Raw genomic sequence first — 26,753 nt, forward strand, 5'->3', positions numbered from 1 at the left:
CTTAAACGAAATTTTTTTTAAAAACCGCTAGAAGCTCTTTAGAAATCAGTAACAACAAAAAATGATTGAAAATGTCCCCAAATCAGTAATTTTCCCCCCATTATTTTTTAATTGACTCAAAAGTACTAATTATTGTATTGGTAATTATTAATATTGTACACCATCAGAGGAGTGCACGGGGGAAGGGGGATGGGAGAGAGAGAGAAGGGACACCTGTTGGCTTGAGCCCGAGCCTGAAGAGAGCCCAGTAACTTTAAAACTAGGTGTGAAATATAGTCGTAAACAATATGGAGGGTGGCGAAAAAATCATTTGTGATGGACACCAAAATTTCTGTGCACACCCCTGTTCACAATAGCCAAATTAAAATTGAGGCAGTGAGAAGCAAAGGGATGTAAGTGGTAAAATTAAAAATTTGGAGATAAACAGTACAAATAGTTGGGGTACCTCTCCTCTGTCTTGGGGCAAGAGATAATACTAGTAGGCCTGGTAGGTGCTGCTGCACAGCAAGATTTTTAAAAAAATCAATGAAAGCCTACCTAGGATCTGATCTTTAAATAAGTTTTACTCAAAACTTGAAAATGTCCACATACATCCCTTTGTTTCTCACTGCCTCAATTCATCTCTATCTCTCTCTCTCTCTCTTTTTGTTTTGAAGTTTATTTAAAAGTTATTTTTACTTTTCTTTTCATACAATATTTTTGCATCTATACGCAGAATTGATTTTTATTCCATTTTTGATTATTATTAAGCTTTGTTAAAAGGCGAATAAATAAAATTCATGTTTTTTTCATTAAAACCTTATGTCTGTAATGTTTAAACAAAATTCTGTTATCATTTTGAGTGCAAATTTTTAAAAGTTGCAGTAAAATGCTCAGTCAAATAAAAATTAATTTAAAAAGCTTGTCTCAAAATATTTTCAATATAAAATCTTATTTTTTTTATTTATTTATTTTTCATATAAAAATCTTCTGTTTTTGACAGTAAAATCTACTGTTTGTGTTTCTTTCAAAAATGGCAGGGTGCATTTATTTCATTACTCTTCTGCTGAATTAAGTGCTTCATTTCTCTTTCTAATTATATATTTATTTTTTTAGTTGGCTTAGACATTTCAAGATCCTACACTTTAATCTATGGCCTTGAAAATGCTTCAGATACTCGGAAAAAAGTAAGATATACACTTACCTTTGTATGCATGCTAATGCTTACTGTAGGCAAAAGTAGAAATCATTGCCTTTATGTGAAGTGCAACTAGGTATAAATATAGTATATAACATTTGTGTCTGGCTGATTCAAATATTCAAAGTTTCAAATTCAGTTGCCTGTGAAAGTGAAAATTTAAATTTAAAAAATTAAAATAAATTCGTATCAAAATAGTATGTAAGTGGCTTTAAAAATTCATATTTATTACTAATTGTAGAGATATTAGACATCTATCATTTTTAGGCGTAATAAAGGATAATTCTTACACATTGCTTTTCTTTTTAGCCAGTGGATGCCAAAGGTTTTAGCTGGGAAATAAATGGTAAGTTTTTTAAATGTCTTATTCTTTTGATTGTTTCTTGAAACTAAACACTTATCTGAGAATTGGTTAAATACCTTCATACTTGAAAAATAAAGTAAGACTCTTCAACATTTTATCGCACAAAATTTGCCGATTACTGCAGACAGGTGTTATGGATTCACAAGGAACCCCTTTTTTAATGCAACAAAGTGTGAGCTTTAGGATGAAAAGTCGGCCAAGAAAAGTGAAAAATCCTATTTTACTAAATACAGTAGAACCTCCATTAAGGGACACCTCCGAATAAGGGACACCTCTATTTAAGGGACATTTTTTCTGGTCCCAGTCCCTTTGAATAGGGACTTCCATGTATTTACCTCTAATTAAGGGACACTCTGTTTAAGGGACAGTCACAAAGCAAAACATAATATATAAGCGCTTAAAAAATAGTGAATTTACTGAAATTCAAGATTCATATTTCCTGTAAAAATTAATTGAGATAAGTTTGACAGAAACATATGTGAAGGAAACAAGTAATGTGTCGTAAAAAAAACTTGCTGAAATTAACATGCATGATTTGCCCTCTCAACGTAGGTTCAGGGTCGAGGGAAAGTGTACAGCAACTAATTTGCTTGGTATACAAAACTTAAAATTTGAACATTACCTGTAATTCATATAGTATTACATCGTAAATTACATAACATAAAGCAAATATACGTGATGAATTACTTCAAAATTATTTCTGTGTACTACAAAACTTTGCATTACAAAATTTTTAATTAAATCTTAATTAATAAAATAATATAAAGTTAGAAATTTGAATAATTAGGTTTTTTATTTAGTATAAATGAAACATTTTCAGTATTTAATCATAAGTGTTAATAGTTAATGTTTATTGTGATATTATACTACTAAGTACACGGCATGCACCAATTCATCCACCTCCGAATAAGGGACACCTCTATTTAAGGGACAAAATGTCCGGTCCTCTCAGTGTCCCTTATTGAGAGGTTCTACTGTACATATCTACTCGTTGAATGTATAAAATATGTATAAAAATCCAAGAAGAGAATAAAAGATGTTTTCAATATAAAATTCAGTTTTGTTATAGTGTACCTTATACTTGAATACAGTTTTTCTTTTTCTAACCATGTACCAAAAAGTATTTTCCTGTAAAAGTTATGTATAATTTTCCTGTCCCTTTAAAATAATAAAAATATCAATTTACATGTATGTGATTCAAATTAATTTGAGTGATAACAGCAAGTATTGTCTTGTTCCGAACGAACTTTTTTGGTTGCAGTGAAGTAATGGGGAGAAAAAAAATAGCCCACACTTACGGGTGCAAACATTGGAATTATTGAAATTAAAAGGTAGGAGAGGGTACATTGTTGTAGACTTTTATTATATAACAACATTTATATTATGTAGCAAATGATTTGCAACAAATACATAAAATCTAATTGAAAATATTTTCTCAAAGACCAGGAAGAACAAGATTCTGTGCGTCAGTGTCACCATAAATGCTTGAGTAAAGCTACTTGCTGTCACGAATGCTGTAAATCTGGAGTAAAAGTCGCAAGTGCCACTAAAAAGACAAAAGTTGAAAATTTTTTCCAGCAGCTTCAGGACCGAGTGTGCACGTTGCCACCACAAGTGAGAGAACTAGTTGATTAACTTACAAATTGAAATTAAGTGATTGATGCCATCAAATATTGAACTGAAATAATTTTTTACCGTACATAATTCAGTCACTTTTTTAGTTTTGTTGATAACACATTTATCGCAGCCAGAATTCACTTTCTGACGGAATTAGAGATTGGTCATAAATGTCTTTACTTGCAGATTAAATGCAATATTAGGATTGGTCATATTTGTTAAAAACAAGAGCTATGGAGGGGGTGATCCCCTTCCCCTCACCACATCTCTGGTCTGGGCAACACTTGGATTCCGTAAAACAGTATTTCTTTGACTTTATTTTAGCTAGAAGTTTGGAAGATCTTTTTTTTCTCCAGTCTCGTTTACTTTTTAAAATTTTTTTAAATAATATTCTAACTCTTTGAGCTTTAACCAATTTTGAAACTTTTAATAGTTTTCTATTTTTATTATACTGTGGAACTGCTCTAGAGCAACCACTCTCTGTTCCCAAAAAAAAGTAGTTGTTAATGGGAGTTGGTTACTGCCTTATATTACCGTTGCTGTCGTATTCTGCTTGATTATATTAAAAGCATTATGATAAGAATGTGTTTAAATTTTAAAAAATGAAAATTTTCTTTTCAAATATTTATTACAATTCCTATCTTTTTTTTTTTCATTTAGAAATTTTCCCCCCTTAAAATATAAAAAAAGATTTGCCTGCTGCAGCTTTTGTTTTTTTCTGAAACAATTTTTATCTCATAGATGCAACAGTATGCTTAAAAAATTCCCAGAAAATTATGAAACCACAATTGTTTTGTCATCGTAACTGCAAAAGTCACACGTACTGAATTTGTAGAAAGAATTATCCTACGCACTTAATCCTACTCTTCATAGGCGGATTTAGGACTGAGTTCCTGGGGGGGCAGGATTTTTTTTAGCAACATTTTTATTGCTCCCCACTCTCATGTTTTTGTCTGTTTCCTGTGCTGCATAAGTCCATGTTTTACTTTTTTGTGTGTCGTTTTCATTAATGTGTGTTTTCATGCTGTCCTTTTTGAATTGACCTTAAGAGAGGGAGTTGGTATCAAGAGATTGAAGTAGGGATCCCTTTTAAGTGGGAAATAGAATATCTCCAATTTTAGGGGGCCAGGGGCTTCTTCCCCGGAGAAAATTTTGTAAAATGGATATAAAATTTTGCATTTTGAAGATTTATCAAGGTTAACTGGATAGATATAGCAATTGATAACTAGCTTATACAGTTGTACAGTATTGTTCAAACTTTGTAAGAAGCAGCCATTTTAAGTTTGAAAGAAGAAATAAACTATAGATTTCTCATTACAACCACCTTTTTTTTTAATTTTAAGTAGTGCAGAAAACAAAAAGGAATAGAGAAAAGGAATAGAAGTAGTGTAACATTTTTTTTTCCTGGAAGGCTAAACAGATTAACAATATGCAGTAGAAGTAATTGGAGCCCATTTTGCTTAGGATTTTCAAAGACTTATCTAATTATTTTCAAGGACTTTAGAATAAATAAAATTATTTAATGCACTTCATTTGTACTTTCCAGTCTCTGATACTTTAGTACTTGATTGTAAATTTTTACAGTCCTGTTCTAACTTTGTGAGAAATAGCTATTTTAAATTTAAAAGAAAAAAGAAACCATAGATTTCTCATAACAACTTTTCTTCAGTTGCAAGTGGGGCAGAAAACGAATAGAAATAGAAGTAGTGTGTATTTTTTTCCGTGCTAAACAGATAGACAATATGCAGAAGAAGTAAGATAAAAGCAATCAATACAAAAGAATTTCCAAAATACTGCATTCGGGATTGAATAAATAGCAAGATATGAAATATGTGAGTCACAAAAATTTACTTGAAATAATATGTTACCAACGTGAGGACCATGATTTTTACATTTTTAATACAGGATGTGGCAAGGAGCTGAATTTGACATATTTTGGCATTCCTCCCCCCTCTACCATTTGTTAGAAATTTTAAAATTTAAGGTTTGTAGCCACACGTTTCCAAATATTCAAGGTTTTCAAGCACTTAAAAATGAAATTAGTTTTTTCAAGCAATTTCCATTTTTTAAGGAACGAATCATGAATTTTTTTTGGGAGTTAGGGACCCACTTCAAAGCAGAGGACCTAAGCAATAGCTTGTTTATCTTATAGGCAAATTCGGTCCTATTTGTAACTCTTACCTGCGAATTTTTGCTTGATTTTTTTTGTAATTTTTACGAAATTTCGTCAGTTTTTACGGTTAAAGGATTTTTACGATTTTACCAATCTTTGTTAGGCTTTTATAGACTTTTATAAAATTTCAGCAAATTTTTCCAAAACTTTTGATGACTCAATTATTTATGTTTCCATAATGACAAGGACTGATTCACTTAGACTTAGATGATTATGACTTACCTTACTTTTTAAACAGTATTTATAAAGTAGGTAAAATTGTACTCTCCCTCTAAGTAAAAAGATTCATTTAATCAAAACACTCAGATAACTGAAATTTATTCAGTTTGCGATAGTATTTATTCTCTCTCTCTCTTTTTGAGAGAGAGAGAGAGGGAGAGGGGGGAGAGCTAGGGGGAGAAGGAAAAAAACTGTTTTTTAGAATTTCTCAAAAGGCCAATTAATCTACTAAGAACATAAATATTATGCACAAATATACTTTAAATGTGGACACAAATCATAACGAGTAGATCGAGTATATCGTTCTGTTAGTGCAAATGGAGTTTGGGGGGGAGTTTTTTCTCCTTTGCTTTAGGTTTCAATTTGTTAAAATAATCGTCAATTATTATAAGTGTTGCAGCTTAATGTATAGCTCGTTTAGCTTATATTTTCATTCATATACTCGCCCAAATGGTTTTCAGTCCAAAACAGTGAATTTAGACACATTTTCAGCACCCCAGTGACAGCTGTACTATTTGTATATTTAATGTTTGTTTTTTTTTTTTTTTTCCTTTTCTTTTCTCCCATCAGAAAAGGACATTCGCTTTTCTCTTCATTTTCATTGAACTATTCAAAAAAGAAAAAGTCATGATTTTTTTGTTTTAAGATTTTGGAAGATGTGTTGATACTATATAAAGTCCTCCAAAAACTGGGGGGCATTGCCCACTATGCCCCCCTATAAATCCACCCATGCCCTTCTGAACTATTCAAAAAAGAAAAAATAATTTTTTTTTTTTTTAATTTTTGGAAGATGTGTTGTTACTACAAGAAGTCCTCCCAAAATTGGGGGGGCATTGCCCCCCTCTGCCCCCCATAAATCCGCCCATGCTACTCTTCATTATCTAACTCCTCATAATTCTACGTATCATAAAGAGTTATTCATTGTCATTGTGACTGGTTCAAAAACAACTTTTGGTTGTCTTTCAGATCAAGCAACTCTTTGAGCAAAACTAGCAGATTCGCCCTATTTCTTTGTCTTACTTTTTATTATTATTATTTTTTTTTATTTATTTATTTATTTTTTTTTTGAAACTCAGTATAAAAACTTGAAGAAAGATAGGTTAAGACGGCAGTTTCGTCTTTTTGCCCCAGTTAGGAAAAATGGGAGATCCGACACTGTCAGCAATGTAAGTTACTTGAAGAGATGCAGCATTTTTTTTCAAAAGGAAAAGTGCGATATATCCGAATGAGCTATGTAAAAAGGCACAATTTAACGAAGAATTACTGTAATAAAATCATTTTAGCAACCATTTATGTACATCTTCAGAAATATTCTGCACCAACTATGTTAATTTTAAACAGTGTGCAAGAATATCGTATGTTTTTTTATTGAACTAGGGGGCTCTGCCCCCTGCTCGTTAACGCTCACCAGCCCCCGAAGATTGTTTCACAATCTTATTTGATTCATAAAGATTTAAATCATCAATTAGAAAGAAACAGATTAAAAATGCATTATGAGCACCCTTTGAATCAAAAACATGGGTGCAAGACCTTCCCTCTTAGGACAGATTTCCGTCTTGGACAAAATTTCCGAGACGGAGGTCGAGACAGAAAGAAATTCGATGACTTCAGTTTTTACTTAAAAAGAAAAATTGAGTGTTTGAAAAATATGGTTTAATATTACTGGACCGTTCCATAATCACGAATTTACATCGACATTCTATTGAATTTCCGCCATGGGCTTGTTTTGTTTGCGTGCTTTTGGAGGAGTGGCTTTTAGACTCGCGCGGTTTGACTTTTTTTAGGTTGCTCTGTTATTTCCAACTGCAGACTGCGAAGTTGCTTGCTATTCTCCCTGATTTTTCGAATTAATCGTCTTTTATTTGTAAATTTAGTCTTTTGTCTTGCATTTTTTATTCTTCATTTGCGTTTTTTTTTTTTTTTTTTGCAAACTTTATACGCATAAATGAAAATTATGTGCGTTCTTAAAATGTCTTAAAGTTGAATCTGAACCACCGATTGAGAGTGATTGCTGATGGGATGAAATGTTTACGCCACAGCAAAGGGCCTTCACATCCCAGGTAAAATGGAAACTATCAGGGATTTTGAAGATTTTAGTCAAAATGGGAATTTTGAAAAGAATCGGGGGAAAATTTCAAGCTGGTTTGAAACACTAATGGGCAACTGTTCCTGCATTTTTGACATGTTTCTTGTAAAATATTCTAAAACTTGAGGAATCACTAAATTCCAATGTCTTTCAATCTAACACTCGCTAGAATGTAAATATGGGGGGGGGAGCACGAAGGGAAACGAAGAAAATAACGGCAGCACGAGTTTGCGAAAAAACGCTGCTCTTGCAATGAGTAGGGGTAAGTCCGCAAATTAACCCACGATACTGTGGTCTTAAAACGTTTATATTTTGGACAATCTAAGAGGAAGGAGGAGGGTTACTCAAGGCTCTAGAATAAAATATCAATAAACTGAATTGAAAGCCATTTTTGAAGCTAGGAGTGGTTCTAAGTTTTCTGCTCGGCAAATTATTAAAAGTTAAGTCAAAATGATTAGGCTGTTTTAATGATGTAAAAGTGGGGAGGAGGTGGTTTAAAAAAAAATCGGAAACTGGAGTCCTAAAAACACTAATTTAATCAATCATTGGTGAATTTATGAGAGATGGTTTTGGTGTTCTAATCGGAAAATGTTTTGTAGATGATGTATTTAAAACGATGAATGATGTAATATATTTTGCTCTTTAGCTCGGGACTTGAATTGAGTTGAGCCTAAGATTTTACGTTTAAATTGAAACCCTTAAAGTTCGTGAATAAATGAATGAAGAAACATGCGAATAGAAAAGACGTAACTATGGGAACGCCAAAAAAAAACATCGATAATTTTAATGGAGATGAGGATTATTGGAACTTGATTTTTAACGGCTTCTAACTTTTTTCCTTTGGAGATAGAAGCTCTGTTTTTCGACCATATGTCGAGATAGATCTGGAGTTAAAAAAGCCGCTCTTTTCAGTGGTGTCAAAAAGAAAACTGTAGGACAACTCCTTTGCTTTTTACTGATAGATTTAATAAAGAAAGTTGTGCCTAAATTTTAGCTAAGCCTAAAAAAGTTGGAGCTAAAAACGTAAATAACTCCCGCCGTATTTAAGTTAGAGCATTGAAATAAATTGTTTAAAATGCAGAAAATTTTACCCTATCTAATGATATATAATGTTAGTATGTGCGAGTAATTTGTCTCCCCTTTAAAAGGCAATAATAGGCATTTTACAGGAAATTTGATCTTTAAAGATTAATTACAAAAAACTAATTTGAATTTAACAAAATAAGACCCCAGGTGCACACCCCCGGTGCTCGAAATAATTTTGTACAAAATGTTAAGGCTATAGGTGCTATGGGGTCTCCTGGATGCATGTCCGCCACTAATTTCCCTTCAGAATTTCTTTGAAACCTTACTTTTATTTACAATAAAGAGAAAACAAGATTTCATATTTCTTTTTTCATAATTAAAATTATATGTGTGTTTTCAGACTCTCTGTACATATTTTACTCTCATACCTCTATTTTCTGAATGATATTTATATAGATTCAAGCCAGATCATCAGCAGCTGCCAGAAAAAGTTATGGCCCTCAGCAACCTGAAGAATCTTACGCAAAGCACGATGACACTGAAATCTCAAACAATGCCATGTTAGATGACAATATCATCAGACAGTTGACACCTAATTTCGAGGATGTTTGGGATGATGCTGGTTAGATTATTTTAATTTTTATGTTTAGATTGTTAAATAGTGCGTAATGGTTTTTCTTTTCTTTTTTCTTCTGTACTGAAAAAACGGAAAAAGGGGAACAATAATTAACAAATAATTTTTCTAAAAATCAAATATGTTATCAGGCAGAGAATAATTGAATAAGCATGGGACCACTTGAAATTGTTTGATACCAAGTTTCATGTTAGGAAATTCATATGTTTAATTTTATAGATAATTTTCTACATATTTTATATAAATCAGGTGTTTTTTGTCAATTGTAGCAAAATGCTCCCTTGGGTATGCTGTGAGTTGTCATTATGCTTGGGTTTATCAATAGATCTATTTCAAATAAATCTAAAGAAGTTCTTCTGCCCTTATATAGAAGTTTGGTAAGACCCCATTTGGAGTATGCTGTTCGTTTTGGTCTCCTTATCTTAAGAAAGACATTAATGTATTGGAAAGGGTTCAAAGGCGGGCTACAAGGCTAATAAGTGGACTTTCCCACTTAGATTATGATTCCAGGCTTAGAAGGCTAAAAATGTAGTCTTGAGCAAAGAAGAGACCGAGGGGACATGATTCAGCTGTTTAAATTTATTAAAATGAAAGATGTTATGGGGCTGAAGTTTAGCACTGAAAACAGGACAAGGGTCCATTGTTTTAAGCTATTTAAATCTCAGGCTAACATGGATATTAGGAAAAATTATTATTTTAGCAGGGTAGTGGAACCTTGGAACAGTTTACCGGAAGAGGTGGTAATGAGCAAGGGAGTAGATAGTTTTAAGAGGGCCATTGATCTTCACTGGGGATTGTAAATTGACTAGGACCAGTCTAGCTGGGCCCAGAGCCTTTTGCTGGTCGTCACTTTTGTATTTGTATTTGTATTATTATGTATACAGTAGATTTCCGCTACAGCGCGATCCGACTTACGCAAAATTGATGATGGGATGAAACCCATCTCTAATAAATTCGTAAATTAGCAGAGTATAATAAATGACTTTAAACTTTTTTAAAAGAAGAAATAGCTTTATTTGCCATCAACACTTAAAATAAAGACACAATCATTTTAAATAAATATTTCTACGATGACCAATTGAATCCAAAGTAAAAAGCTTAATAAAACTATTGCACTATTAATATGAGTTGCCGGGATAAAATAAATATCACCGGTAATAATCATTTTCCCTATTATTCAATAGACTAACTCTAAAACTATCTTATAACCCAATCCCATTGTGAGGGAAAAAGAGCGAAGTCTTTCGATTACCCAAACATCGTGTATTAGATCGCGGAGTGCAAGTGGCGAAGAGACGAAGACCAGATTCTTTTATCTTCCACCTAATTACCATACCATTCACAAAAGCTGCGTAAGACCAGATGCCAACGCCCACTACACATGTCTAATGCAATTGACTCTAGTCAGCAATGACGAGATAAGCCACTCCTTCTTCAGCGTCACACTCATGCCACTCCCCTTCAATGACCTTCACAGGTGCGGATGAAAAGAGAACAAGATAACATCCGATAAATTTCCGATTAGGAATCGATGAAAAATACGATGTAGGAAAGTACTGATACTAGCTTATTATAATGCAGATTAAATAGTAAAAAGTGAGAAACATAATGTTACAAATCCTGTAAATAGTAATTATTGTAGGAACGTAACCTGTAAATAGTTTCCCGTAATGAATATACAACCCCTTTTCATATGGCTAAAGTATACGACCCCTATTTCCTTTTTGTTCATTGATAAAATTTGATAACGGTCTACTACTTTACAGAAGCGTGTGGAATATTTGAGAAATTTCTTTTCGGTGTCTATATAAGCCGTTAGCGATGGATAAACAGGAGAGTTTCGATTGATATTTCGAACTGAGAGTGTGTATTTGCTCTGTTTATTGCGAGGCATTTCGCTGTGTTGTTTTCGTATTTGGAAGTAAATACGTGTGTAAACGTTGAGTTTACGGTGTTGTGTGATAATTACTTAATTGCTGATGAATAATTTAGCAGTTGTTGACGATCTTTCCTGTACATAGTGTAAATAAATTTCCTATGCTTTATCAAGAACTGTATCTTCATTTCAAGAAAGTGGAAGTCGCACCGAATCCGTTACAATAATATAGCATTTTTATCTAACAGAAATGGCTATAATGCAAGTTTTTCAGCAGCAACGGATTTTAGAGCTAAAGCGAATTTGCGAATTTCTCACTCTCAACAAGAAAATATTCGGAAAGGAATCGCGATGCTAAGTTTCGGTTTTGTTATTGACTACTAAACATTGACTCCATAAATGTACTTTCATCCTTTCAGTATCACTGACTTGCAAAAGTTCCCACACACTGCACTATAAGCATAGCTTTATTTGTGTTTAGTGTGTATCAAGGGCGCCCATATAGGGGGGCAAGGGGGGGAACTCAAGCCCCCCCCCTTAGAAATTAGAATATTCCTGCTTTTAGTACTTTTTTCTTTGCAAAAATGTAAAAACATTTCTTCTCCAGCCATTAATGAATAATTAATTAAAAATGTTGAACTTTGATAACTCCAATCTGTACTGAAATTGGTTTCTATGGGGAAAATACCCTGCTAAACCATGGGGAAAATATCTGAGCCCCCTTAAAATTTTGCATATGGGCGCCCTTGGTGTGTATATATCACCCCTCCTCATTTTTCATTTATTTATTTTAAACTAGCCGCCTGCGGCGACCGGCTGTTTGGCTAACTTGTTATTTACCTTTTTACTTCAAGTTTGCCGCCTTCGGCAGCTGTTTAAATAAATTTGGCAGCAGTATTAATCAATCCATCTATATCTTTTTTTGTGCCATTCACATTTTTACTCAAAGATTGCCGCCTTCGGCGGCTATCTACCTTAGCGATCTATCTTTTAATTTTCTTATCCATCTCTGTGTATTTTAACCTCCCCGCCCATTTCCTAATAAAAAAAGATTACTCAAAAAACCGCTTTTTTTTATTTAAGTAGAGCAAAAAAAAGTTATCTCCAAAATTTCCGTAGTGTGCAAAAAGTAGCGTTTGAGAAAGAAAAAATATCTCGCTGTTTTTACTTAATTAAATGCGCACAACTATGAAATGTAACCTAATATAGATACAGCAAAACGTCCAGCTTGGGGAGGGGGATAGAAAAAGAAATAATGCAATCCATAAATAAAACAAAAAAAAAGGAAAGAAAAACACGTGGTCATCACTTCATAAAAGTAGAAGTAAGCTATATAGTAAAAAAAAAAGATTAACATTTGTTTGCGATTAAGATTCCATCCTAGATATCAAATTGAAATCCAAGTAGTGACGTCGAAAAATTGAACGCTTTTTTTCAACCGATGCGTGGAAAGACATGATGTGTTCTGCATTAAAAAAATTGTAAAAGAAAAACTATTGCGTATTGTTAAGAACTTTTTTCTTTTGAAGAGGGCGAAATGTTTTTACTATAACCAACTTAAATTTTAGAATTGAGGCTTGGATCCTTCTCGCAGGATGATATTAGAAAAAAATAAAACCCAGGAAAAAATGCAAATTAAAGGTTTTTTCAAAAATTCATAAAAAATACAAAAACTGCTCCTTCTTCAAATTTTTTTCTTTCATCATATTTAAAATTAAATTTCCTACACTATAGTACAAAAAATAGTTGTATGGTGTGATTGATTCGGGGTCTGTGAGGTAAAACGTAATAAAAAGTGCAAAAAAACACACAAAACATTAAATAATTTTTTTTTTAATTAAAATTTCAAAAATTGAAGCCCGAGGTGCACATCTTCGGCAAAAACTGCACCTGTATACCAAATTTCATCTTTCTAGGCCTTACCGTTTTCCCGGGATGCGCGCCACACACACACACACACAAACATCTTATTTTATTATATGTATAGATATGAAAGGTGATAAAATATTGTGGCACCTAGACAGGCTGTTTCATTTAAAGTTTGAAGATGGAAACAAAAAGCGAACGTTTGCGACAATTTAAGAAAAGGTAAAGATTCTTGATACGCTTGAAACAAATAGAAAGTGGGTTGAAGGTAGCACAACAATTGGGTATTAGTGAATCTAATTAAGTCAAGAGAAGGCAATTCATATAAGTCCAGACCTTACTTTTAATATGATAGAAGCAACCACAAAGTTTGGTTTATAAACCGTGATTTTGTCCCTTCAGCACCAAGAGCAGAGTCAGTAGCTTTGTTTCGACTTTTAACTGGCCATGACTGTTTACCAAAACATCTTCACCGCTTAAGGATTGTCAAGAGTCCCAATTGTCCCCTTTGTAATTCAAACGAAGAAATGGACATTCGTCACCTGCACACAGCTTTCCAGACGTAGCCTGTGTGACCGTTATTGGGAAGCAAGAGAGCGCATCGGCAGCTAAATATTTCACTCTGTTGTTCCTGTATTTTTCCTTGTTCTGTGTATTGTGTTTGTTTTTGCTATTTTGTTCTTTGTAACCTTTTCTTGCTGCCAGCCAATGGAAATAAAAAAAAAATAAAAAAACTTTTAATATGAAGCTTGCAGAGTAGTGTTTAAGCAAAATGCAAACAATATGAAATTGGAATTTGCTCTTGTATTGTATATTATAAACACCCTGAAAGAGGGGTGTTACCATAGATGTAAATGTTATAAAAGTAAATTCAAAGCTACTGTATTTAAAAATACATGGTTTCCGAAAAGTCCTTGACACATTTAACAAATTCATAGAAAATCAACAAATTGTTGTATGAATTTGCTGTTTGCACCATTATACTTCACAGTACGGGTTCGACATGATGTTGATGTTTTGGAAACATCGATGATTTTGTTAAAACATCGATCTTTTACTTTCGATGTTTTTGGACCATCGATGTTTTGTTTTCGATGTTTTTGCATTTTAATTGAAAATTATCATAGAATTCGCTCCAATTTTCTCGCTAGGTAATTAAGTTTACTTATGGAGTTGAAAAAAAAATCACTTTTTGCGCCCATTTTATAAGATCAGTTTTTCTGTGTGAAGGATGATTTTTGGGAAAATCACTGCAAGATATTAGATTAACTAGAGAGTGAGAAAGAGGTCAAAGCTATTGGAAGAACCTCACACTAGTAGTCTTGTGCTAGAACTTGCAGTCTATTCAAGGCTCCAGTTCTTAAACTAAAGGAAAATCCTATACGTTACTACTAGAGATGAGTTCAGGCTCCTTTTTGAGAGCCCAGGCCAGCCCGAGCCCAAAAATTTGTAACCGAGCCCGAGTGATATTGTCTCGTATCAAAATCCGAGCCCGTCCCCGAGCCCGAAGGAAAGTTTCTTGTATCAAAAACCCAGCCTTCTACAGTCCGACATGATCTCTCTGTTAATGAAAAATGCTACGTCAAATGTTCTGCATTGACAGAGAGCAGTTTCTAAATTTTCTTAAAATGCTCCACTTCAAATGCATTACCGTATGACATATTGCAGAAGCAATCGGAAAAAAACACTATAAATAGGCGCGTAATTTATTTGTTTTTTTTTTTTTTTTTTTGGGGGGGGGGGGGGGGGAATTTGACATTGTTTGAACTGATTTAAATGTTCAAATGTTCCTTTCATTTTCTCACAGTAGGGAAATGTTTATTTGCTTTGAATTTTTATGGAGATTGGTGATTGAATATCTGCGCTTGAGCCCGAGCCCGAAACCTATTTTCGGTTGTCAGGTCCGAGCTAAGCCCTTCTCATCTCTAGTTATTACGGTGAAAATTATAACTTTAAAACTTAAGAGCTGCTAAAAGTTGCTTTAAAGTATTTGATAGTGATGGCCACTTCTGTTCCATCGGAAAGAGAAGCTTCTTTGACTGGTGGGATAGTATGCGAAAAGAGAAGTACGCTTCAGGGGGGGGAAGTAAACAAACTTTTTCCTCTCCAAACTGTCAACACCAATAGTCCGGGTTACTAATCGACTTCCCCCAACAAGTTGTCCCTCTATTACTTACAATTTGTGTTTCATTATTAACTAACAGTACAACACATATTTCTTGCTCTGAAAAATAATTGCTAGAATTAATTTTGTATTTTTTAAATAATTAGCACAACTTTTTCTCATCATTCAATTAACAGTAAGTGCTATGATACATTTTTTCTTAGATTCTTTTTTGATGTAAATTTACTTTTAGTTTCATTAAGTTTGAAAATATTTCCTTATTACTATAACTAGTTTGTATTAATCGGTGCTTGTCTTATTATCAATTTTTATCCTACTATAATACCAAGATGTTGCGAAATTATTCTTATTAAATTATATTCATGATTTGAGGCTCAGTATTTTCAATATATTCGTCAGGTACATATTCTTTTGTATTGCTTAAATTAAGGTAATATATTCAAAAATGTATGTTATACATTGATAAAAAGATTGATGTTTTACAACATTGATGTTTTTTGGTCGATGTATCAATACCATCGGATGTTTTAATTTCTAGCATCAATGTTTTGAACCATTGATGTTTTGCCATCGATGTCGCACCTCTACTTCACAGGTTCAAGAGTTTTTATGACATCGTAAAAAAAGAAAAAAAAATGAAAAGGGGAAAAAAAGAAGAAGAAAAAAAGCATTTTGCAGCCAGGGTGTCGGTATATGCTATGCTTGTAATTCTTCATTTAGTAATTTTCATTCCTTTTTGCATTTTCCCATGTCAACAAAAATGATTTATAAGTAACTTTTAAATCATCTGCATGTCAAAAGAGGTTGAGAAGCAATGTATTAAACTGTGGGAAGGGGGAAGGACAAACATTTTAACTGGACGAATATTAGCTGCTTGAAATTGCATTTAGATGAGTTTCTCTCTCTTCTCCCCTCACCAAAATTAAAAAATAAAAAAAAATATACTTTATCAAAGCAATATATGATACCAGTCTCATTTTATTCCCAACTATAAATTGGCATACTTTCATTTTCTTTTAAATTAAGTCTGTTATTTCATAATTTATGAGTGAATGTCTTATCTTATTCAAATGCCTTGATCATTTTCTTAAAAGTGCAAATGGAAGAGGGCGGTACCGAGACCATGGAATTGTGTGAAGATTCTGATTTTGAGAAAGCAGCATTCGATATGTAAGTATGTTAAAATCATAAATAATAAGAATAGACCGAGCTATGGCAACCCTTTTGCTGCTCATAAACCAAACCATGTGACTGGTGGATATCCTAGCAACAGCGGGCGTTAATCGTAGCAGACGATCAACAGTAAATAAAATAAATTGAATTGATGGAACACGGAAGAATGATCTTATATGGAGTCCGATTTGTAAATTTGTTATTCTAAGTTGTAAATATTTTGTTAATATGGTGAGTTTTACGTTTAGATAGTAGTGTGCATTTTCTTTATTCAATTTCAATAACACTCTAAGTAATTAAAGATGCAAGCGCCCAAAAAGAATCGGCACAAACGGTAAGATTTTTATCTACAATTTCAATTTAAGATACCGATTTGTACATTCTTGCGTTAACACAAAACGTTTACGCCATTACGTTCACGCCAATGCTGATGTAGAAGTTCCGAATGAAATAAAAGTTACCGAAAACTGTGATCAAAAATTAATTACTATTGTCAAAATAATGCATGACTAAAAGAAAAACAGTTCAATCTCTGCACCTGGGGAAAAACAATTATAATACATTACGTCTTAAAATACATGTCGAGTGCCAAACTATAGATAATCCTGCCATCTAGCAACCATGCTGCCAAAGTTTTCGCCAAGCCTTCCACCAGTCACATGATGTATCCATGAACCAATTTTTTCATCAGCAAGTCTAGGAAAGCTTGGTCTACTCTTATTATTAGTCTATGGTTAAAATGCATATATGTTTTGAAAACAATGTTAGGAGATGAAACATTCATGAAGGCGCTAAGTTCTTTTTAAAATTTTTCAAACATAACTTCTTGGAAAGTGATGCGTTAGTGAATTTAATGACACAAATGCATTTTTGTCATCCATTCTGCAGTGCTAAGCACAAAAGTCATGCCTGCATTTTTTTTTTTTTTGAATCAAAATTGAATTATTGTCAACAGGTGGCTATTTGTAACATCTTTACCAATAATAAAGCTGAAAGTCTCTCTGTCCGGATCTCTGCGCCTAGACCGTTTGGCCGATTTTCATGAAATTTGGCACATAGTTAGTTTGTAGCATGGGGGTGTGTGCCCCTCGAAGCGATTTTTCGAAAATTTGATTTTTTTCTTTTTCTATTCCAATTTTAAGAACATTTTTCCGAGCAAATCATCACAACGTGGGAGAGTAAATTACGGAATTATCATAACGTGGAGCCGTAACATGAGCGAGCCATTTAACGTAGCAAATTGGCGAGAAATTCATCATCCATTATTTGTTAATATACAGGCGAACAAATGACCTTTTAATTTCCTACTACGGGCAAAGCCGTGTGGGTGCAACTAGTATTTGACATAAATACAATGTTTTATGGCCATTTGTGAATAGGAAGTTTTTTTTTCTTAATTCTGAAAAGGGATAGCTGAATCAAGTATACATAGACCCAAAACTTTAAAATGTGTAGCTACAATTTTTGTGCTTAGAATGGTTGTGTTGTACTTTAGCTTTATTGTACAAACTTACTTATATGGTTTCCACTGAAACTAAAGTGCCAAAACAATGTAAAATTCCAACATTTCCCTATCTTTTTTACTAATAATAAAGCGAAAAGTCTCCCTGTCTGTCAGCATCTCCGTGATGCGCATAGCGCCTAGACGGTTTGGTCAATTTTTATGAAATTTGGCACAGAATTAGTTTGTAGCATGGGGGTGTGCACCTCAAAGCGATTTTTCGAAAATTCGATTTTGTCCTTTTTCTATTCCAATTTTAAGAACATTTTCACGAGCGAAATTATCATAAGATAGACGAGTAAATTATACGAAAGTACGAGTATACGAGTAAAATAACCGTATACGAGTAAAATATATGGACGAGTATCATAACGTGGAATCGTAACATGGGCAAGCCAATTGGCGAGAAATTCATCATACATTATTTGTAAATCTACAGGCGAACCAAAAGACCTTTTAATTTTCTACAGCAGGCAAAGCCCTGCAGGTGTCACTATTGTTAGTATAAAATTCAAAACCCATCTTCAAATACAATAATGACAAAAATGCAATGAAATGAAAAAATTACCTTTACCTTCCCGCAGCAGTATTACTTATTGCTTACTATATCTCCATTGCATACTTTTGAACTTAATTATACAAATATATTGTGTTTTGTGTCATTAAATCCAACAATGCATTACTTCCCAAGAAGTTACATTTAAAAATTTAAAACTGAGCTTTAGCACCATGATGAATGTTTCGTTTTATAGCTTCTCAAAAGTTAATTTCTGCAAATACTATCATTTTCCTTCCCAAAGCAGAATAGTATCCTCATATTATATCGAATTCACTGATCGAATAACGCTCTGACATCATCAACAATGAAACTCGCGCCACGGCATGATAATTTGATTATATTTTTTGGTAATGTTTGACATCCAAGGAAATGCTTTACTTTGACAAGGCTGAACTGGATCCAGTCACTTAACTGTTTTACTAGTAAGACTGTTATTTAAGGAGAATTAAGAAACAAAAAAGTGAACGCTATCTACTAGAGTTTCGGGTTAATCCACTGGAGTTAGGGTTAAAATTTCAACTTTCAAAATATCACCTAATAGGCAATTGTTTTGTCCAAATATGGAAGTAATTTTCACCTGTCATACCTGGATGGGCGATTTTCTAGTTTAAATATAACAAAGGTTCCATGGCACACACTTTAAGAAATTTTTCGATTGATGATAAAGGGAAAAAGTATTAATTGAATGTAGTTTCATTTTGTGTTATATATATTGTAAACTTATTTTTTATAGTTTTAGCCTGCTTTTCTTGTACATGTATGAAATTATTTTTGCATACACAATCATAAATTAAAATCAATATTCTCAAACCAATTGGATTTGCATTAAATACAAAAGCTTAGATTCAGTTCTGGGTTATAAATATTTTCCACTATATTAATAAAACATTTCTACAGTAAACTACTTATGTTGTATTATTTTTTATGCTAATTTTACCATAAACTATTTTTGAATTTTTATCGATCTTCCTTTGTTTATTTTTACCTTTTTGTCTTGATTGACACTCCCCCCCCTCCCAATTTTCTTCTATTTATCTTTATTTTTCCTTTTTTCGAATATTTTTTGTTTCTGTTTATTTTATTTCATGGTTTTCCATTCAGCTTTTCCTTTCTTGTGGTTCACGGTTACTGACAATTTCTTTTCTTTTTGTTTAAGCTTCAGCTTAATCTTTGTCCAATTGAATTCCTTCTTTCTGGGTTCGTACCTAAGAGAAAGCTCTTGGCCTTTGCTTGCATTCCTATTGGTTCCTGATTGGTTTATAACTTTGTCATTGGTGTTTGGCTAATCTGCTGTTTTTATCTTTTAAGCTGCATGCTTATCTGCTCTTGGCTTTTGTCGGATGTCTTTTCATCCATAAGCTCATTATTTTTTGCATTGAAAAAGGCGTTCCCTGTAACGCCGAAACACGTGTCTGCTGTAATTTACAAATTTGTGCTTCTTCTAATGTTGTTTTGTCTTACTTTACATAATCGTTTTGTCCAAATGAACACTTTCTTATTTTCTTTCAGTCAGTTTGATGAAGCATATGCTTTTGATGCAGAATACAATGTAAAAGAAAGCTACCCAAAGAAGATCAATGAGGAAGAAAATAAAAGTGGAAATCAAGTAAGAGTTTATAAAAATTCCTTAAATGTGTGAACTTGCCTTGCATTTTCTGAGTTTATAGAAAACTTTCTTGACACTTAATAGAAATATGAGTTTAAATCTAGGCATCACATGAAGATGTGTGGTATATTTCTTAGACATCAGAATCAGGACTCCAGGTGACCTTTTTAAATTATATATACATGATGTTGTAAAAAACCACATGAAGGAGAAATAGTATGCTAAATTAAAAATACTACTATTTTCACTACTCATTTTTTTAAATGGAATTTTTAATGTTTTTCTTGATATTTTGAATTTTTTGGTGTGTTATGTCACATTTTATGAAGGCTGCAGAGTTGAAGTCGTGTTGATTTTGGGATAAAAATGTTAACTCCCCCCCCCCTTTTTTTTTTGCAATTTTTATTAACTTTCTTGAGTTTAAAGTTGGTATTTTCAAATAAAAATAATCATGCAACTTTTACTTTGATTTCTGTTATGAAATAACAAAAGAAATAAATCCGTAAAAATTATTAAAAAAAAAAAAAAACACTGGTTGAAATATGAATTAAAGCAATATATTTCATGTAAAAAATTTCTCAGTCTTAAACTTATATTTATTTCTTATATAAATTTAAACTATTTCTGCTTTTCTTTCATTATTTTTAAATTAAAACAATTAAAGCAAGAAGGCAGATGGGGTAAGTGCGAGAGTTTTAAGCCTTCTGTGGTGTCTTCGAGAAACATACAGCACTGCCATCATAAGCTTTGTAACTTTGGATGGGGGAAAACGAAAGTAAAATTGTGTTTTTTTTTTAAATTAATTTCATTACTTCAAAAATATATCCCATAAAACCGTCAGCATTTTAGCCTGTTATTTCTTTTTTCTTTTTGGCCAGTGTTTTGCCATTTTGGAAGGCCAGATCTAAAAGTTATGTACTTCCATCAGATGTAAAACTAAAAGGAAAAACAAGCTGACGTGTGCATCACATGACTTCCTTTTACACCAGTTTAATGTTATTTCTCTATTATTGCAATTTTAATGTGATTCTCTCTCGAACTCTCTAAATATCACCAACAATGGCCACATTGAAACCCATAGACTAATAATAAGAGTAGACCGAGCTATGGCAACCCTTTTGCTGCTCATAAACCAAACCATGTGACTGGTGGATATCCTAGCAACAGCGGGCGTTGATCATAGCAGACGATCGAAATAAAATAAATAAAAATTGATGGAATACGGAAGAATGATCTTTTATGGAGTCCGATTTGTAAATTTGTTATTCTAAGTTGTAAATATTTTGTTAATATAGTGAGTTTTCCGTTTAGAAAGTATTGTGCATTTTCTTTAGTCAATTTCAATAACTCTCTAAGCAATTAAATATTCAAGCGCCCAAAAAGAATCGGCAAACGGTAAGATTTTTACCTACAATTTCAATTTAAGATTAGTACATTTTTGCGTTAACGCAAAACGTTTACGCCATTACGTTTAAGCCAACGCTGACGTAGTAGTTCTGAATGAAATAAAAGTTACTGAAAACTGACCAAAAACTGTTACTAGTGTCAAAATAATGCATTACTAAAAAAAAAACCTGTTCAATCTCTGCACTTGGAATTTTTTTTTTAATGAAAACACATTGTCTTAAAATACATGTCGTGTGTCAAACTATAGATAATGCTGCCATCTAGCAACCATGCTGCCAAAGTCTTCGCCAAGCCCTTCCACTAGTCACGTGATACATCTATGAACCAATTTTCTTCATCAGCAAGAATGAAAAAGCTCGGTCTACTCTTATTATTAGTCTATGTTGAAACCAGATTTTAAAAAAAAAATCGCCAAATTTGTCACCAAGTTGACGACAAAACTTGGCGACCATAAGACTGGCGGTATATCGCCAAGTGTCCGCCAAATTATAACACCACTTGAGTTTGCATTGAAATTAACAATGAATTCCCCCCAAAAAGGGGCAAAAGACCCCTTTAGAAATACCCGAATGCAACCAAAAAAGGAGGTGCACAACTAGACCCCGCTAGGAGTCTACATACCAAATTTCAACTTTCTAGGACATAAAGTTCTTGAGTTATGTGACATAAATACACATATACATACGTACATACAGACGTGACGAGAAAACTCTTAATTTGCTCGGGAAACGTCAAGATGGATATTTTGGGCGTCGATACGTTCTTAGGTACATATGTAAGTGTGGTCGGGTCGAAAAAAAATACTCAACATGCATTTAGGGGTGAGAAAAATGGAAATTGAGGCCGATTTTTTAGTGCATTTTTTTTCGCGAATACAATACTTCCTTTTTTGTAAAAGGAAGTAAAAATAGAAACGTTGCTGCAACTTTTTATGCATTGATCTGTAGTTAATTTAAAAATTAACAGCAATCACGTCAAAAGTATTTGTTGAGAGTGATTGTCAGTTATTCAATTATTTTGTTTTTTATAAGTATTTATTATATGTCTTATCTCTTTTAAACATTGTGTACGATATTCTGTTTCATTATTTTAAGCATGAGTTTGGAAGAGTTGGTGCATCTGCTTTCAAAAGAAGTGCAGCAGATAGTCAAGATTCCTCATTGCCAGACATTTGGGACTCTGATGATCTACCAGATGTTTTTTCAGACGTTGCAACCCCATATGACGTTGGCCAAAGTAGTGATTTCACAGGAAATCGGCTTACGCTCGGAGTAATTCCACAAAGTTTATCAACTAAGAGTTTGGGAGCTCTGGATAATTGTGATCCTTTTGTTGATTCAGGTAAAATGTTTGTGTAAAATTGATATGATTTGTACTCTTGTAGCTTGCTAAAATCTTAAAAGCCTGACTATAAAGATTTTATTTCTTTCTCTGAGTGTGTGAACTCATTTAATGTGATAAAATAATTTTTATTTTACCACATTACCCCGCATTATCAAACATGTCACAAAATTCGAGGGTCACCAGATTTTCAATAACACTTGCCTGGTCCTTTCCGACATGCCGGAAAAATCGAGGTTGCGAAAAATAATTAATACTATAAAAATGTATGTTCAGCTTAAAAAGGAATATAAGTTCTATACATATGTTATTAGCAAGGACGGATATAAGGGAGGGGCAATGGGGGCGATCGCCCCCTCCTTGAGCCGAGATACAGGAACTCTCTTGCGGCATATACCTATATTTTCGATTTTGAAGTACTAAAAACAGTTTTAGACAATCTTGTATGATGTTAGAATAATGGGACTCTCGCATGGAACTTTTTCGGGATTGAAGTCTAAAAAACGCAGTTTTGTAGCCCATCTCTTAATGCTATAGGGACAGGGAATTAAACTTTCTACCGGAATTTTTACGGAATTGAATCGACAAAAGCTCAACTTCAGACCATTTAGAGATGATATTGGAGAGGGTTCGAGTGCTCTCCTCTGAAAGTTTTTCGAAATTGAAGTTGTAAAAGAAGCAACCGTAAAACACTTTTGAATACGTTTAGGTATGGGATAGGGTTTAGAGCACTTCTTAGGAAATTTCCAGAAATAAATCCAAAAAAAAAGTAATTTAAAACGATCTTCCATGACGTTAGGGGAAGAATGTAAGGAAACGCAAAAAAAAGGGGTAATTAATAAAAATCGCCCCCTCCTTGAAAATTTTCTAGATCTGCCCTTGGTTATTAGTATTAATAAACAGTTTAATTTTGTAAAAATATTTACTAACAATGTCAATTGAGGCAGTAAGAAGCAAAGGGACGTAAGTGGACATTTTCAAGTTTTGAGTAAAACACGTTTAAAAATAACATCCTACATAGGTTTTCATTGGTTTTTTTCTCTAAATCATGCTGTATAGCAGCAACTACCAGGGCTACTAGTACCATTTCTTGCCCCAAGAGAGAGGATGGTTTCACCTACCATATGTACTGGTTATCTCCAAATTTTTTATTTTGCCACTTACATCCCTTTGCTTCTCACTGCCACAATTATTATTTTAACAAGAAAAATATTGTTTAATAACAAATAATTATGTAAAACGTACAAATTAAAACTAAGTAAGAAAACATTTAAGCAGTAAGTGACCGACACTAAACCAGTGCTAAAGAACTTACCACAGCTATTCAATAAATAAAAATTAAACTTACCTCTCTAAAAGGAACCTAAAATAATTTATTTAAAAAAAATATGAACAAATTGCAGTAACCGATGATTGCTTCTGAATTTATTACTTTATTGGCATATAATTGAATCCATTAATAATGACCTACCATAAATAACACGCACATAGTATATGTAATACACTTTTTTTTTTTTTTGAAAGAAGGTTACTTTGGGGACTTATATATTTTTTTTACTTACAGTGGTTTGCTTTCTTATTGGAACTGAATGGGTAGATTTACTTTTGTTTTGTTGCAAAATGAACCTAAAATTATCCGGCATGCCGAAAAATTCAAATTTCCCGGCATGCGGTCAACTTTGCTTTTTTCCGGCATGTCCATAATGTAGGGTAAATACGGTAGTAATCATCAAGTGTAAATTTCACAGCATATTACTGTTGTGAAATGGAATAGTTTAAGAATTTCTGCTCTGAAGGGAAGTTAATATAAAGAGAGAAATTTAGGGCAGAGAAAAAAAAGTTAAATTAATAGTATTTTTCGGAATGACCAAACAGCAAATTTTCTTTGTAAATTACTTAGTAACCTTCACTCTGTATAAATTTTTATTTGGTTCAATCTTTTACTCAGCCTTTAGTTTTTTTGGAACGACAAAATTAGTTAAAGACAGTTTAGAATTTCGGACCAGAAAAAGCATTGAAAACTGAGACAATATAACATTTGATATGAGAATTCAGAAAATATTAGAATGTTTAACACTAGAAAGACGGAGGGGCCTGTGTGGCCCCTTGCGTAGTTTGTTGCTTAATAACTCGGATAATCTCTAACAGAACTTAATGGAATTTTCTGACTTTTCATTATATGACACTATTTGAATGCTTGTTTAATCATGTAATCATTCCCCCCACAGTACTGTTAATATTGATCCTTATGCCTAGAAAGACGGGAGGGGCCACAGTGGCCCCCAAGCATTTTGACAATTAAAAAATTTATTTTTTTCCTTTCTCCTAATTGTTGTAGCATAAAAAAATGCCATTCACTCTAGTTTAACCTGTAACTTCCTCTTTATGCAGCCGATTGGATATCCAAATGCTATAAACAGTACCGACTGCTTACCATCCTAACGGTGGCCATTGCTCTTAGAAAGGAAAACTAATTCAACCTTTTGCCCAGCATAGAGAGAAAAACTAAAAATAATTAAGTACTAAGTTTTTATTTCGTCATGAAAGAAGGTGTATCAGGCATGTGGACTCCCTCAGGAAGAATTTTTAAAAGAATTCACTCCAAAAATGGGTAGGGGCCACACTGGCCCCTTCAGTCTTTCTAGTTATACAGAAAATGTCAGTCGTTCTAGTGTTAAAAACATTAATAAGCAATGAAGTAGTCTTCATTTAAATTGCATCCTTGAGATCTGTGAAGAAAAAAAAATCATACGTGAAAAGAGATGCAAAATTTAACATATATTTATGTAAAAAGAGAGTTTAACCAAAGTCTAATAATTTTTGGCCTTCTTTCATGAGATTGCCTTTTGTCTTTGATTTAGTATTCCTCTGTTATCATGTAGTGTGTTTTATTTGTTTATTCTGCTTTATTTTTGGTCTTTTCAAATTGTGTTTAAGCTAATTTTTCTAAAAAATATATTTCATTCAGAACTTGGAACTTCTTTTCTTTGTTGTTCTTGCAGTTTTTATCTAAATGTGAGCTAGAATTTCTTCTTTTTCTCGTCTTTTTTTTTAATGAAAAACATATCCTGTATGTTGTTCAGGCCTTTTTCAGTAGTTTCATGTAATGTCGCTCATGAAGATATTGGTGAGTTCAGTATAATCAATCATAAGATGTTAAAATTGAATTGTCAGAACAAAAAGAAAAAAAATTGCACTAGATCAACCACTTATCATTTTTATTGCTAACCCTGAAAAACTTCTCTCATACATACCAGTTCACAATAAAAAAGAAAGTAGAAGAAGAGTTTTAACTAGTTTTATTTATTTTTACTTAAATTGTAAACATTTATAGTTTTTGTGCATAAGTTTCTCTTTTTATTTATCTTCAGCTCCCAAATCTGCATCAGAGTATTATGATAGCAATTTGTCTGACTTTACAAAGAAGAATTACAGTTCCAGAGCAGCTGTCGGAAGAAGAGAATTGGCGAAAGAACAGGATCTTAACTCTTTAAATGTCAGTTATATTTCCTATAAAAAAATTACATCAATTAAACAATAAAAATTTTTGTAATTTTATTATATTTTTCTAGTGTTTTACTGAGAAATGTAACACAAAGTCATCACTGACATCCCATGTGTATTTCTATTTAAATGGTAGGGATTTCAAAAAAATTTCCAACCTTGGGAACTTAAAAGTGAACTATGTGGCTAACTATAAATTCTGTAAATTACATGAGACATTATTTATTCATTTTGAAATTTTCTTTTTCAATAAACGTGTTTATGCTCTACGCAGCATTTTGAAGGATATTCACATATTTGGGTGTTGGATGGTCCTGTAATGTCACCAAAGACATGACTTTTTCTTCTGTAGATATTTTACTTAGATTGGTCTTCCTTTCATAATTCAATTTTGGAAATATGATTTGTTGTATATTGTCATATTGTTTGAGAGTAGGTAACAATCATAAATTACAAAACGTTGAAAAGTAGCAAATGCGAAAAGAAAAAAAAAAGGGTT

The 26,753-nt window shown here is 32.8% G+C and overlaps 1 protein-coding gene across 1 annotated transcript in view; it reads left to right on the forward strand.

Annotated features, from left to right (window-relative positions):
- LOC129223311 (probable ATP-dependent DNA helicase HFM1) overlaps nt 1–26,753 on the forward strand; it is a 120,561-nt gene that overhangs the window by 88,410 nt on the left and 5,398 nt on the right. Inside the window, exons 28-34 of the mRNA XM_054857877.1 lie at nt 1,096–1,166; nt 2,988–3,155; nt 9,119–9,284; nt 16,258–16,333; nt 19,906–20,002; nt 22,504–22,750; nt 26,122–26,246. Of these exons, the coding sequence (XP_054713852.1) occupies nt 1,096–1,166; nt 2,988–3,155; nt 9,119–9,284; nt 16,258–16,333; nt 19,906–20,002; nt 22,504–22,750; nt 26,122–26,246 (950 nt within the window). The remainder of the gene's footprint in view (nt 1–1,095; nt 1,167–2,987; nt 3,156–9,118; nt 9,285–16,257; nt 16,334–19,905; nt 20,003–22,503; nt 22,751–26,121; nt 26,247–26,753) is intronic.

The sequence above is a fragment of the Uloborus diversus genome, chromosome 5 (genome assembly GCF_026930045.1).
Source record: "Uloborus diversus isolate 005 chromosome 5, Udiv.v.3.1, whole genome shotgun sequence".
NCBI lineage: Eukaryota > Metazoa > Arthropoda > Arachnida > Araneae > Uloboridae > Uloborus > Uloborus diversus.